General features: G+C 42.8%; 1 protein-coding gene across 2 annotated transcripts in view; it reads right to left on the minus strand.

Annotated features, from left to right (window-relative positions):
- Window positions 1–15,555, minus strand: part of LOC105477658 (FERM, ARH/RhoGEF and pleckstrin domain protein 1) — a 306,384-nt gene that overhangs the window by 69,929 nt on the left and 220,900 nt on the right. For both annotated transcript variants that reach the window (XM_011734259.3, XM_011734252.3), the window contains exons 4-6: window positions 14,097–14,139; window positions 11,425–11,503; window positions 2,168–2,265 (exon numbers count right to left, since the gene is read on the minus strand). In XM_011734259.3, the coding sequence (XP_011732561.2) occupies window positions 2,168–2,265; window positions 11,425–11,503; window positions 14,097–14,139 (220 nt within the window). The remainder of the gene's footprint in view (window positions 1–2,167; window positions 2,266–11,424; window positions 11,504–14,096; window positions 14,140–15,555) is intronic.

Genomic DNA, 15,555 nt, shown 5'->3' on the forward strand with positions numbered 1-15,555 from the left:
TATATTTGTGGTGAGAACACTTAAAATCTACTCTTCTTTTTTCTTTTTCCTTTTAGACAGAGTTTCACTCTGTCGCCCAGGCTGGAGGGCAGTGGGGTGTCTCCCAGGTTCAAGCGATTCTCCTGGCTCAGCCTTCTGAGTAGCTGGGACTACAGGCGCCCACCACCACCTCACCCAGCTAATTTTTGTATTTTTAGTAGAGACAAGGTTTCATCATCTTGGCCAGGCTAGTCACTAACTCCTGACCTCAAGTGATCCGCTCACCTCGGCCTCCCAAAGTGCTGGGATTACTTACAGGCGTGAGCCACCGCGCCTGGCCAAAATCTACTCTTTAGTGTAACAGATCTTTAAGGAAAAAAACATAGGAGGAAGGAAGTACACAACTAAATGGCATCAGGAATCTTTGAGTAAGGTCAATTTCTCTTCTGCTTACAAAATGCCAAGGGTCAGAGACATTTTATGAAGTTACTATTTCAAGAAGGAAGCTTCGTTTTAAAGTTTCATATTGTTTGGAAAAGGAGGATTGCAGGTGAATAAGGATAAAGGAAATTAATGTTTGCTGAGCACCTAGTATGTACTGGGTATGGCTGGCCCTCTGTATCTGTGGGTTCCATATTCATGGATTCAACCAACCATGGATTGAAAATACTTAAGGAAAAATACTGCATCTGTACCAAACGTCTAAGATATTTTTTTCTGTCATTATTCCCGAATAATGCAATGTAACCATATAGCATTTACAGTGCATTCATTATTATAAGTAACCGAGAGATGATTTACAGTCTATGGGAGGATATATGTAGGTTATATGCAAATATGACACCATTTCATTTTAGGGACGTGAGCATCCTCAGTTTTTGGTGTCCTTGGGAGGTCCTGCAGCCAATACCCCCTGGATACTAAAGGACAACTGTATATGCTACCATTTAATTTTTACAGCCTTATGAAAAACATTCTAGTATTCTCATGTTCCAAAAGAAATGGAGGCTGGGGGGTTAGTAACCTGCCAGGGTCACCAACCAATGAACAGAAATCAGGTCAGCCAGACTCAAAGCCTCCTCTCCCTCCAAAGGTAAAAATTACGTTAAGTTCTGTGCTAAGGATTCCTCCCCCGTAAAATCAGGATAATGACAGACCTGATCTCGGGGGCTGTTAGGACAATTAAATGAGATGATATAGATACATATATATATATAGTGCTGGCACATGGTCAGGCTTAATAAAGATACTTATTTTTTTTTCTTGCCCATGTCACTTTTTTCAAATTGGTAAGAAAACACCTATCTATTAAGTGATCATATTCAAAAAACAAGAAGATACGCATCGTCTACTGAAACACCTTACTGTATTAGACTAAGGCAATTTTTTGACTACTAAGAGTGACACTTCCTATAAACCTTTGTAAATCTAGTTAACTAGGCACATATCAGGATAGGAGGGGACTGATTATATGAGACTAATTCATATACAGTGGAAATGTAAAAGGTGATATGATAACACAACTTTCCTTCATAGTAGTGCTTATACACTGAGCGTTATACTCACAATTACCTTTCCGAAACATAATGTGTATATTTTATTTCAAGTAATTTCTGCCTTGGTCAAGAGGGAAAACACACCCAGGTGGCTTGTCAGCAAGCCTTGAGATGAGCACAATCTGATTTATCCTTTGTCTGTATTAAGGCAAATTGAAACATCCGGGGTCCAGCTCCATTAACCCAGCATGAGTCTTGATTTACTGAATTCTGGAGAGCAAGAATCTCTAGAGAGAAGTGAAATCTGTGGCAGTATTATGTCTTAAGGCTACTATGCCATATTCAATGATAAAGTTTAAATCCACGAAAAGGACAGAACAAGTTTAGTCTATTTGGCAAGCATCCATCCAAGCTTATTCTTTGAGACAACTGAAGTATCAACTGTGTACTAGTCCTTGAAGAAAGACAAACACCTGAACAGGAAGTACAAGGGTTAACATTTGGGGATATGCATATGAAATGACATCAGGAGTATTGCTTTTCTCTTCCACCCGCAGGCCTTCATACGAACAGCAAAAAGAACACAAAGATATTGACACTTTCTTTTTTGGTGGATATGATTTTTTTTTCCCATCAATTGGATCACTGTGTAATTTCAAACATGATTTTCAAAGGAAACAAATAGAACTTACATTGCACAATGTGTGAAATCAAGAGAGCTGCGCTGGAGTCATTACACGTCAGCCTGCCTTGAGCCAAGTCCTGCTTCACTTGCAGCGCGAACAGGTACCTGCAAAGATCGACAGAGCTGGGCGTCAGGCAAAGAGGGCATGAGGTCTCTGGGAACCTGGCCTCACTGTGAGAGGCCAGGGAGAAGGTTGCAAACCCCAACCAGGAAGTCTGCATGGGCTGGAATGGATTCCAGCTGCCATTCACCACAGTGTAAGTATCTCCCTCCAAAATACAAAGAGACATATGCTACCATCTTTTCACAGTATGAATAATATGTTTCATTTTATATGGGGAGAGAGAGCCATAAAAATGTGAGACCATAACCTAGTATGCTATGTATTTTTGCAGGGTATAGGAAATATTTACCTTTTTTTTTTCACAGAATCCTTCATCCATACTCTAACATGGTTCTATGGCTCAGACAATAACAGCAATTTATTATGATGAGTCAGAGGATTGCCAATGAAATGAGAAAAACAAGGGGGTGTCTTTTTGTGGTGTAACTACTTCCGTAAGACCCAGTTACCAGATTTGTAAAAATCCATTATCTTTTTTTTTTTTTTTTTTGAGACAAAGTCTTGCTCTGTCACCAGGCTGGAGTGCAGTGGCACGATCTTGGCTCACTGAAATCTCCACCTCCCGGGTTCAAGCAATTCTCCTGCCTAAGCCTCCCGAGTAGCTGGGATTACAGGTACACGCCACCATGCCCAGCTAATTTTTTGTATTTTTAGTAGAGACAGGGTTTCACCATGTTGGCCAGGATGGTCTCAATCTCTTGACCTCATGATCTGCCCACCTCGGCTTCCCAAAGTGCTGGGATCACAGGCATGACCTACTGCGCCTGGTCAATTCTTTTCTTTATATTATGGTATTAAGCATGTCAACATTTTTGGTGTAAGAGAAAAAAGATATTTGTAAATCAAAGACATTAAGTAAAAACTGTGCAATAGCAAACAGGCATATGAAAAGGTGCTCAACATCACTGATCATCAGAGAAATGCAAATCAAAATTACAATGAGATATCATCTCATCCCAGTTAAAATGGCTTATGTCCAAAAGACAGGCAATAACAAATGCTTGGATATGGCGGGAAAAAAAACCCTTATATACTATCAGTGGAAATGTAAATTAGCACAACCATGATAAAGAACAGCGTGGAGGTTCCTGAAAAAACTAAAAATAGTTTACCATATGACCCGGCAATCCCACTATTAGGTGTGTACCGAAAAGGAAGGAAAACAGTATGTCAAGAGAGATGTCTGCCCTCCCATGTTTACTGCAGCACCATTCACAACAGCCAAGATTTGGAAGAAACCTAAGTGTCCATCAACAGATGAACGGACAAAGAAAATGGGGTATGTATACACAGTGGATTACTATTCAGCCTTAAACAAGGAGATCTTGTCATCTGCAACAGCATGATTGGAACTGGAGGGCATTATGTTAAGTGAAATAAGCCAGGCACAGAAAAACAAACTTCACATGTTCTCACTTATTTGTGGGAGCTAAAAGTTAAAACAATTGAACTCATGGAGCAGAAAGTAGAATGATGTTACCAGAGGCTGGTAAAGGTAGGGGGTGGGAGGGAATGGGGAGTTAATGGGTCCAAAAAAGTGAGATAGAATGAAGAAGATCTAATATTTGATAGCACAACAGGGGATTATAGTCAATAATAATTTATTATACTTTAAAAGTAATGAAGAGTATAATTGGACTGCTTGTAACACAAAGGATATATAAAGTCATAGATACCACCGCCCCCCGCCCCAGCACAACAACACAAAACCAAACCAAACCTGTACAATGTTATAATGGATGTGAAAATAATGATACAAACTGATTTTTAGAAATCTAGTTTACCTGCGGCCTGAGAACAGCGTCCTCTCAGTAGCACCCTTTGCAATCAGATTCTGTCCCTCATACAATTACCTGTTGGGGCCGCATGCTGTGGCTCCCAGCACTTTGGGAGGCCAAGGCGGGTGGATCACTTGAGGTCAGCAGTTCAAGACAAGCCAGGACAACATGGCAAAACCCCGTCTCTACTAAAAATACAAAAATTAGCTGGATGTGATGGCGCACCCCTGTAGTCCCAGCTACTCGGGAGGCTGAGGCAGGAGAATCACTTGGACCTGGGAGGCGGAGGTTGCAGTGAGCTGAGATCGTGCCATTGCACTCCAGCCAGGGTGACAAGAGCAAAACTCCGTCTCAAAAAACAACAAAAATTAAAAAACAAAAACAACAAAAAACAATTACCTGTTGGAAGGACAGAGAGATAGGGCCTTGGAGACATAGTAGATTCCAGGCAGATCAAAGCATCTCCTTATTTAAAATTGGTAACTCAAGGCAAAGAATTGAGTGTGTAAGCTGCCTGGCCAGAGGAAAGGGTGTTTCAGGACAGCCAAGAAGTTGAAGAAAGGTTTTACAGGTTTATCTCCCATAAAGTAAAATTTTGCCTCAAGTATTTGGCAAAAAATTGTAAGTGCCAATTTATAACATAGCAAGAATAATAGAATTAGAAAATCCTCATTCCACAAACTCTAAAGAAATTATTGATAAACCATTGATAATCCTCCAGCAAGGATTATCAATGGGTGAAAAAACCATGTAGGGGATTGGACATTCACATAGGGCAAAGGTAACACGACTTTTCCTACAATGGAGTAATCAGAATGTCACCACCTGAATGCAATGAACAATCTCTAATCATTAATGAAATATGAAGTACACAACATCACTTATGACAGACTCCAGCCCAAATGTTCAACGGTGTCAGTCAAGCCCCAGAATCAATTTCCTGTCCTCTCCAAACTTCATATTGAGATTTCATCCTCAATGTTGGAGGTGGGACCCAATGAAAGGTGTTTGGGTCGTTGGGGTGGATCCCTTATGAATAGACTAATGCCCTCCCTTGGGGGTGAGTTCTCACTCTGTTACTTCCTGTGAGAGCTGGTTGTTACAAAAAGCCTAGCACCTCCCCGTTCTGCCCACGTCCTCTCCCACCATGTGATCTCTGCACATGCCGGCTCCCCTTTGCCTGCACCCATGAGTGGAAGCAGCCTGAGGCCCTCACCAGATGCCAATGCCCAATCTTGAACTTTTTAGCCATCCAGAATCATGAGCAAAATAAACTTTTTTGCTTTATAAATTACCCAGCCTCGGGTATTCCTATATAGCAGCATAAAATAGATTATGACTTCCAGTTTTGGAAAAATTCAAAGGATAGAGGAACAAGTTAAACAGCACCACAAGAAAGCTAGCAGGCAAATTCAGAAAGTAGGGTATTGTAGCTGGTCCAATTTCTTCAACAAGATGCTTTCATGAGGAAAAGAAAATGAGGGACTAACCTACATAGGTCTGGATGACATGTTAACTAGATACAATATGTGGTCCTAGAGTGGATCTGTTTTTAATTGATTGATTAATTGACTGATTGAGACAGGGTCTTGCTCTGTTTTCCAGGCTGGAGTGCAGTGGTGCAATCACTGCTCACTGCAGCCTCAAGCAACCCTCCTGCCTCAGCCTCCTGAGTAGCTGTGACCACAGGTACACACCACTATGCCCAGATATTTTTTAAAATTTTTTGTAGACACAGGTCTCCCTGTGTTGCCCAGGCTGGTCTCAAACTGCTACGCTCAAGAGATCCTCCTGCCTCAGTCTTCCAAAGTGCTGGGATTACAGGCCTGAGCCACTGTGCCTAGCCAATCTTATTTTAGAATAAACAGATATAAAGGACAGTTAGGGGATAAATAGGGAAATTTGAATATGGCCAATGTATTAGATGAGAGGAAAAGTACATATGCATGCATAGAAAAATTCAGAAAGGCTATCTTACTAATCTGATGGGCAATGGGAATGCCGTGTTTCTACTTTCTTAGTCTTATTCATATGTCTATTCTAACTTTCTACAATGTATATTTACTACTATAATAATAATGAAAGGGTATTTTTGATTTTCAAAAGGGCCTTTAACAGTATTAGACACAGAGGTTTCCATAAGAATTAAATAAGATACATGGAAAACACTATTAGAACAAAAATATTCAATAAAAGTTGGCAGTTTTTAAAAATAAAAGAATAATCCATTTTAAGTCATTTAGGAAGTTTTATTATTAAGAACTAAAAAACCACAGCAGCAATTGTATAACCAGCAAAAAGCACCCTACAGACTACAGACCTACCAGTAGGCCTTTCTCTGACCTCCCTAATTTTATTCCTGTTCTCTTGCTCTACCCTTCTGTCTCTCCTCCCAACCCCCTTTCTCGCTCTGTCTCTGTGTGTGTGTGTGTGTGTGTGTGTGAGTGTGTGTATGTCTGTCTCTGGAAAGTCAAAGGAAGAAAAGCAGAGAATAGAAAACAATCTGAACCTCATATGGTAGGAGGGAATACAAACTATCATGCTGGATTATAGTTACTGTCTTTTGAGCCCAACACTTTGTAGAGCTACAGGTTTTAATTCTAATCTGTGTGGTTGGTTTTTCATTAAACAGGAGGGCTTCATGTTTTAAAATGACATTCTGAATATTTTACCTGCTTTAAAAGGACATTCTGAATATTTTACCATTTATCATCTCAAACATGAGGTTCTGTGTTCGCAAAGAGGTTTTCAGGGACAAATGCACGGGCAGAGTCTGGCAGGCTCTGGGGACCTTTGGTGACAATCGCACAAAGGCTGCAAGATGGCATCAGGTTCTGAAAACGCACACATTTACTAGGAGGGCATATGGTTATTTTAAAGGCTGAGGGAAGAACGTGGCTTCCCTGATTACGTGGCCTCTTCCTGTTCCAAGGCCCTTGTAACATGAGAAGTAGCTTCCTGGGTACTAACTCTGTCCACTTTTCTTACCATGAGCTGTAAGCTGAGCACGCTGGCCGTGATGCTAACTTTAGAGATTTTGCAACACCTTTAGTACTGTCCACTGAAGCAATTCCAATCAGTCTCACAGGAGCCAGAGGCTAAGTTTTACTTGCTGGGCACTAAATAAAATTAAACCGGAAGACACAATGAAAACATAAAGTGCTCAAAATGCGATCAAGTTTCCTTAGCAGAAGGGTGGACATGAGGAGAGTGGCAATGATTGTGGCAGGAGCAGACAGAGGGACTTCACTTCTAGGGACAGCAAGAGTCACACATCACACCTATTTGATGCCTTGCTTTCAGTAAGAGTAATTTATTTCATCTGGAAGACCACCGTCTTCTCTTTTCTTATTAAATATAAGCAATTTACAATTCCCCTGCAGTCTAAGAGAACACTTCAGCAGGACGCGCAGGGCACAGAGCAGCAGGTTCTGATAGGGTCCCCTCACCTATAAGAACACAGGCAAGTAGAAGCTGGATCCAACTGAAGACGGGATGCCAGAGAAAAGGGGAAGAACAAAGGGTGGCTAAACTGGGCACAAGGAAAGTGATTCCAAGCCATGCAATAAGAAAAACTGAGATCATCTGGCAGGACGCAGTGACTCACAACTGTAATCCCAGCACTTTGGGAGGCTGAGGTGGGCGGATCATGAGGTCAGGAGTTTGAGACCAGCCTGGCCAATATGGTAAAACCCTGTCTCTACTAAAAATACAAAGATTAGCTGGGCGTGGTGGCATGTGCCTGTAGTCCCAGCTACTTGGGAGGCTGATGCAGAAGAATCACTTGTACCCAAGAGGCGAAGGTTGCAGTGAGCCAAGATCATGCCATTGCACTCCAGCCTGGGCGACAGAGTAAGACTCCATCTCAAAACAAAAAAGAAAAAGAAAAAGAAAAACTGGGATCATCTTTTCCAAAGACCCCACTTGCTGTTTTCAAGCTGCACCCAGGAGTCAATACGCTTCTCCTTCTAGATGTCTGGGTGCTGCTGTCAATAGGATGGCATTCCACTTGCAGTTCAATAAATAGAAAAGAATCCAGCTTCTTGTTTAACAGCAGACTGCAATTTAATCTCCTATCTATATCAATGGGAAGCTGAGAGAGCTATTCCTGGAGGCCCAAGGCATTAACTACGGGGCTAGAGTCACTTATGCTTTGCAGAACCACAGGCCAGTTTCTCTGTCTGTCCCACTTCTGTATATGCATCCCTTATCACAAAGCACAGCTGACATGCAGCTTCTCCCAACATCCCCTCATTCACCATCTGCCAAAGAACAGCACCTGAAATCTCAATAGTCAGTCCGTTTTTGCTTCTATAGGAATTTGAGATGCGAGAGTCCCAACACATCGGCCCTGTGAGGTTCTCTGTGCCTTGTGCCAAGTGGGGAGTGATGGAGAGACGATAAATACCTTAGGAATTTCAGGTCAATTTCAGATCAATTTTATTCAACAGTGAGCCAAAAGAACTGTCTCCTTGGAAAAGACTTCTTAAATGTCAGTTCACACTGGGTGCCAGAAAACAAAAACAACAAAACCAACAAAACCCTGCTCCGTCCAGCTGAGCTCGTGTAACTTGAGGAATTTCTCAGCACTGACAGAGGCGCTGGCCATGCACCGGGCACATGCGGCTTGATGGTAACAAGCTGTATGGAGTTTCAGAGCAAGGGCCAGACTGGTAGACAACTGCAAACCTCTAGAGACAGTGATTCACAAACACTGAAAAGGTGCAAAACTATTTGCAAAACAGAATTTTTAATGGAAAAAAAAAACGGGGGGTAGGGGGATACAGGATTTGTGCCTCCAACTTCCTGAGCAAGAAAGAGGCCTGTTGATTCACATGAAGAAAAGGCACGCTACTGACGCTGCTTATTCCAAACACGACGACATTCCTCCAACAGCCGGACCTGCCCTTAGATTTATTTCAGCACGCAGAGCTCAGGGCAATGCAGGTTTCAACGACAGGAAAACCAGCCCCAGTAAACCAAGACCCAGCAGCCTCAGTAAAAGGCCCTCCTGTGGTCAGCCAGCCCTCCGTCCTGTGTTGCTCAGCTTAGCAGCTCGGGCTGTGCCTCCTCTGCAGGTAGCTCCCAGAAGGCTGCTGCCAATTCCCGGCTGCCTTTGCCTTCTTTGCTGATTTGAGGATTCTAACTGGACGTGGATGATTAGCAGCAACTCGTTCAGAAAACATGAAGCGGTGGGAAGTCTTCTTCACTGTCTCCCCGGAGCTGCACGTTCTTGTATCTGTTGTCCTTCCTGCCGCTGCTGTGGTCATGGGACATCTAACAGGTACCTCAAACGTGACCTGGCCAGAAACACCCTGACTCTCCACTCCCCCCGCAGTCCTCCACTTCCCTCCATCCTTTTCTCACTTGAGTAACCCCTAACACCATCTCCCCCCAGTCACTCAGGTCAAAAATCTAAGCGCCCCCTCTCCCTCCCTCAGAGTCCACCACCACCTCATCACCAAGACAGAGTGACCCTGCTTCCAGTACCTGTTCCAAACACAACTACTTCCCTCCATTTCCACTGCTACCTATTGGCGGCTTCTTTGCCCCCATCATGGCAATAGACCACTGTGACCACCTCCTCACAGGATGCCCCGGGACTCTGCTTCTCCCCCTAAAACATCCACATGGCAGCCGATCTTTCAACACTATGTGCATCACGCCTCACTCCTTCCTCACCATGGTGCTCCCAATGCTCCTGCCATGCTGGCCCTCCTTTATGTATCTGAATGCTTGCAGCTGACTCTCGCCTTGGGCAGAGTACTGACTGCTCCATCTCTCCGGAAAGCTCTTTCTCAGTAAATGACTGATGGCTCCTTCTCACTTCCTCAAGAGGCATCCCAGACCAAGCAAGCTGAAGTCATCACCCAGGCACCTCTATCACATCCTCCTACGTCAATTACTAAAGAGTTCTTGCCGCTCTCTGATATTATCCTGTTTATTGAATCGCTTTCTCTGTTTCCATGAGAGTATTCTTGTCTTGTCATCACTGCATTCCCAGCGCCCAGAACAATGCTGGCACACGGGGCACACTTAATAAATATTGCTAAGATATCAATATCTTCATCCCTTTGATAAATGATGATCAATGATGACCCAAGATACTGTGCTCTGTACTGAGAGGGATGAGGAAGGATGTGATGGCCTTGGTATTAAACGGTCACTGCTTGAAAACCATGTGTGATAAGAATTAGGCTGCTCAGATGAGTGTCCTCTGAGGGATGCTCTTGAAAGGGAATCATTTTATCTACACATGTTCCTGCCAGCTCTGCCCTCTTTTAGAACATGGACAGTCTTGCCTCAAATTATAAAATGAGGCTGGGCACAGTGGCTCATGCACATAATCCCAGCATTTTGGGAGGCTGAAGCAGGTGGATCACTTGAGGTCAGGAGTTCGAGACCAGTCTGGCCAACATGGTGAAACGCTGTCTCTACTAAAAATATAAAATTAGCTGGGTGTGGTGGTATGCACCTGTAGTCCCAGCTCCTCAGGAGGCTGAGGCAGGAGAATCACTTGAATTCGGGAGGCGGAGGTTGCAATGAGCCGAGATTGCATCGCTGCACTCCAGCCTGGGCGACAGAGACAGACTTCGTTGCAAAAAAAAAAAAAAGTATATATAAAATGAGTAGAAGTAATGATGTGATGATGGTGATAATGACGATGGTGATGGTGATGATGACGACAATGCAAACAGTGATGGTGATGACAATGGTGGTGATGATAGTTACCATTTAGTGTCCCTACTGGATCCCAGCTACTCTAGTATAATACTGCTTATCCTCAAAACCACTCTTGCCAAGTGAGCATTACAGTCTGCACTGTAAGAGAGGAATTAATGGCAACACAAAGGGAGAAAGTAACTGGCCCGTCACAGCAAGTGGCAGGATGGTGGCCGAAGCTAGGTCTGACTCAACGCCTGCACTTCTCCCACTCAGCCACTTTCAAAAGAACTGACCTCCGGTTCCTGCCAAATCCACCACCCACGGCAGCGGCAAAGATAAACTCTGAGTTGACGTGTTGGTTTCACAGAAGAGATTCACATCCAAAACAGTCCATGATGTGACATATAAGATGGAAAATATGATTGACATATAAGATGGAAAATATGATATCAACAGAGTGTAAGCCCAGGATTCACTTCATATCGCAAGAAATCAGGCTTTAGGGAAAACAGTACTTCCCCCTCCACCATTTTTGTAAGCAGGACTGGGAAAGAGGAAGGTTAAACTGTTCAGTACAGAACAGATGCTGGTCAAGTAAACATTATGAAAATGTTTGTGTCATTAATTGAGAACATTCATTTTCTCTTTTCCTCTGTACCCTGTAGCAAAAAAATATACAGTTTCCAAACCACTAACCTTGTGAGTTCTTCTTGGAGTTGTGTGTGGTCAGGCGGAAAGAATTTCACCACAAACTTAACAACAACATGCTTTGGCCCTAAAGAAGAAGAAGAAAAAGAAGTAAAGCATTTATTGACTTGTGTTTCAAATGCCATTAAAGAAAAAGACTTTACAAATACAAATAACGCATCTCATTCCAAGCTCCCAAGAGCACATCTGCCATTTTCCAAGTCACTTAACAACTGGCCAGGTTCAGCCACTAATTCACTCTTCCATATTGTGGGGAAAGAGAGATTCGTTTTTAAAAAAAATACTATGACCAAAGTACCACATCGAGCTATTAAACTTTTTCTCTGGAGACTTAAATTTTATCTAGGTTTTTTGAAATAAAGTCATTTATCTTCAAAAATGTATCTAATTGGCTACTTTTACCCAAATAATGAAAATGTACATCAGTTATGCAATTCATTATATTTAACTATTTATAAGGTACAGTTGCAAATGCGTTCATCAAATATGTTTTCAGCCTTTTGGTGCTCTTCTGAGCTCTGGGGAAAAGATACACCAGACGTGGCCCTGGCTTTGTCTCAGCCAGCCAAGGCCTTTATGAGTATCTTATAAACCCTCTTACCAATGAGTTTAGACAAAACCAGGAAGTAGATAGGGAGCAAGGGCAGGGGAGAGATTGAATAAGATGAGTAACTTTTCAGAATTAAAAAGAAAAAAAAAGAAATAAAACAGGACAAACAGACTACAAAATAATAATCTGTGGCCGGGCGCAGTGGTTCACACCTGTAATGCCAGCAATTTGGGAGGCCGAGGTGGGCAGATCACCTGAGGCCAAGAGTTTGAGACCAGCCTGGCCAAGATGGCAAAACTCTGTCTGTACTCAAAATACAAAAATTAGCTGGGCGTGGTGGCGGGCGCCTGTAATCCCAGCGACTCGGGAGGCTGAGGCACGAGAATCATTTGAACCCAGGAAGCGGAGACGGCAGTGAGCTGAGATCGTGCCACTGCACTCCAGCCTGGGGTGACACAGCAAGACTCCATCTCAAAAATAATAATAGTCATCATCATCATCCTCTGCGATTTGGGTTGGGGTTTTTTTGTTTTGACGCGTAAGCTACAATATAAGCCATCTTAAAAGGTCTGCCATTTGGAATGATAGCAATATATTTATGTTCTATGAAATATAAGATACCATAATGAAATCCAAATTTTAGCAGTAGTATTACAAAAGCAGAAACATGTCTGTTTTACGTTTCACGATCATATACAAATAGTAATTATGTATTATAATTTCTGTGATCACATATTCAAGTTTAAAAAAATGCAAAAATGACATAAAATAAAGATGTTGACAATACCTACAAAATCGGGAGAAAAAAAACAAGGCATGAAAATTAATAAACTCTTCCATGTCAATTCTGGAGCACAAAATAACAGTAGCAAAATGAGGAAGACGAGAAGGCTGTGCTACTTATTCTCTGCAATTTTCACTGAGTGGCTACTCAGATCCTCAGAAAACTTGAAACTAGGAAGATGCTAGCACTCAATGCCAAGTGACAGCTTTGTCACACGTGGCCTGTCACAGCATATGGAAGAGACAACTGCACTAATGCTCCAGCTCTGACCCGACCACAGTCAACTCTGTCTTCAGGTCTGAGCCAAAGATATACCTTCCCACTGTTAGCAGCTCCCTTCCTGCAGGGGACAAATGTCAATCTTCTAGACTCTATGCTACCTGGGCCCATGAGGCCGGGGGGCTTCTCTTCGCCCCCAACATTAGTCATTGCCTGCCAGGCATGTTCGGGACACCCAGCAAATACTAAATGATGGCCATTTCATTGTCAGTAACTGCCTAATTTAAATTGTAGATGATCAACATCAATTTCAATTGTGCAAGGACCACGCAGAAATTGTGCTGCGTGTTTATTATATCCACATAAATTGCTGTAAGTGGCCCAGTGGGGTTTCTTAATCAGACATACAAATGATCCCTCAGGTATCGTAAGCTTCATGCTCAACTAAAAGGACACAGTATTCTCAGATTTTTGTCCTGACAAAAATCTGAGAATAGAGAAGGGAAGACACAAGAAGAGAGAGAAAAAGCAAGCATTCTTTTTCTTTGTTCCTCCCCTACACATTCCTTAATCTTTTCTTTCCAACACACAGTCTAAATGCATACATGCCAGGCTCCCTTCAGGGTTCTGTTGCTACTCAGAAAAACACACACACACACACACGCACACACATTTTCCGCGACCCTTTTAACCAAACAATACTTGCATTCTGATTTCACAGGCTTTGAAGAGGAAGGACCAAAAACCTAAAAACGATGTTAGGAATAAATGGCTCCACCTCTCCCCTTCGAAAGTGACAGAAAGGAACAATGGCATAGACAAGACAAGCTCAATTATTCTGGGGTTTAAGATAATAGCAGGCTTCAGTTGTTAATCAAAACGATATTTTATTTTCCAAGCTCGGTTTTGATTACCAAACTGTTACACATTAAAACTGCAGAAGACACACATTTTAACAGTACATGGATTAGTGGATGATGAAAAGCAATTATGGGGTAGAAGAATTTGCGTTTCTAGTGCTTCATGCCACAGGGCAAGAGATGTCAAGACATGAAACTGTCTGGCTTCAGATTTCACATCACTATTAAACATATGGTATATACTTACTTCTAATCTGTTTCACAATGGGTTTTAGGAGATCCAGCCACACCTAGAGGGGAAAAAAGAACAGATTGAGACCTAAGTTCTCAATGAAAGAGTGCGAGTATTTTGAGATTTTGTTTAAAGCTGTTTAAAATCAAAATATTTCTGAGGATATGAGGCCGTCTGTTCCATTTTTCTCCAGAATGCCATATCTTACATTGTCTACCGCTTTTATAGAACAGATCCTAATTTGCTAATATTATCCCTGAGCTTGAAAATTAAAATTGCTCCTAGACTCAGATACACATGGTTAACTAAGAATTTTTCTACTCTCATTTATACGTTTATCATATTTACCTATTTGGAAATTTTTTTTTTTTTTTTTTTTTTTTGAGACGGAGTCTCACGCTGTTGCCCAGGCTGGAGTGCAGTGGCACGATGCAAGCTCCGCCTCCCGGGTTCCCGCCATTCTCCTGCCTCAGCCTCCTGAGTAGCTGGGACTACAGGCGCCCGCCACCGCACCCGGCTAATTTTTTTCGTATTTTTAGTAGAGACGGGGTTTCACTGTGGTCTCGATCTCCTGACCTTGTGATCCGCCCGCCTCGGCCTCCCAAAGTGCTGGGATTACAGGCTTGAGCCACCGCGCCCAGCCTTTTTTTTTTTTTTTTTTTTTTTTGAGACGGAGTCTCGCTCTGTCGCCCAGGCTGGAGTGCAGTGGCGCGATCTCAGCTCACTGCAAGCTCCGCCTCCCGGGTTTACGCCATTCTCCTGCCTCAGCCTCCTGAGTAGCTGGGATTACAGGCGCCCGCCACCGCGCCCGGCTAGTTTTTTGTATTTTTTAGTAGAAACGGGGTTTCACCATCTTAGGTTTCACCAGGATGGTCTCGATCTCCTGACCTCGTGATCCGCCCGTCTCGGCCTCCCAAAGTGCTGGGATTACAGGCTTGAGCCACCGCGCCCGGCCTGGAAAATATTAATGAATGATTTCATGTGTGACTACTAGCTGAGTGAAATATATACATTCCTTATTGAAACAGAATACACAGAAGTGTCTAGAACAACACATCTTTGAGGGATGCGGAAGGGGAATGAATATTTACAGACCACCACCTCTGCACCAGCACTACCTATAAGCTACTGACCTTTCCAGACAAGGCCAGAGGGATTCTTGTTACCCAGGAGTGACATCTGAGACTCGCAGAGGCTAATCTGTCCCAGGTCCCTCAGCTAAAGAGTGGCATTGCTAGGATTGAAATTCAGTCTGTCTAACTTCAAAGTCCAGACTCTTTTTCACACATCTGCTTCTTGGTACACAGTTTGAGTAACAAAATTTTCAGGGAAGAGAGAAGCCTGCTGCCCTTATTAATGAAATGTAAGTTGACCATCCCATTTCACATGTTTTTTTCTTTAAACTCCCCCTTGAATTTCTAGTCATTTGAAAGGGTTCCACAGAAGCTCATATTTGCATATATGACAAAACTAA

This window comes from Macaca nemestrina, chromosome 16 (genome assembly GCF_043159975.1).
Source record: "Macaca nemestrina isolate mMacNem1 chromosome 16, mMacNem.hap1, whole genome shotgun sequence".
NCBI classification, from domain to species: domain Eukaryota; kingdom Metazoa; phylum Chordata; class Mammalia; order Primates; family Cercopithecidae; genus Macaca; species Macaca nemestrina.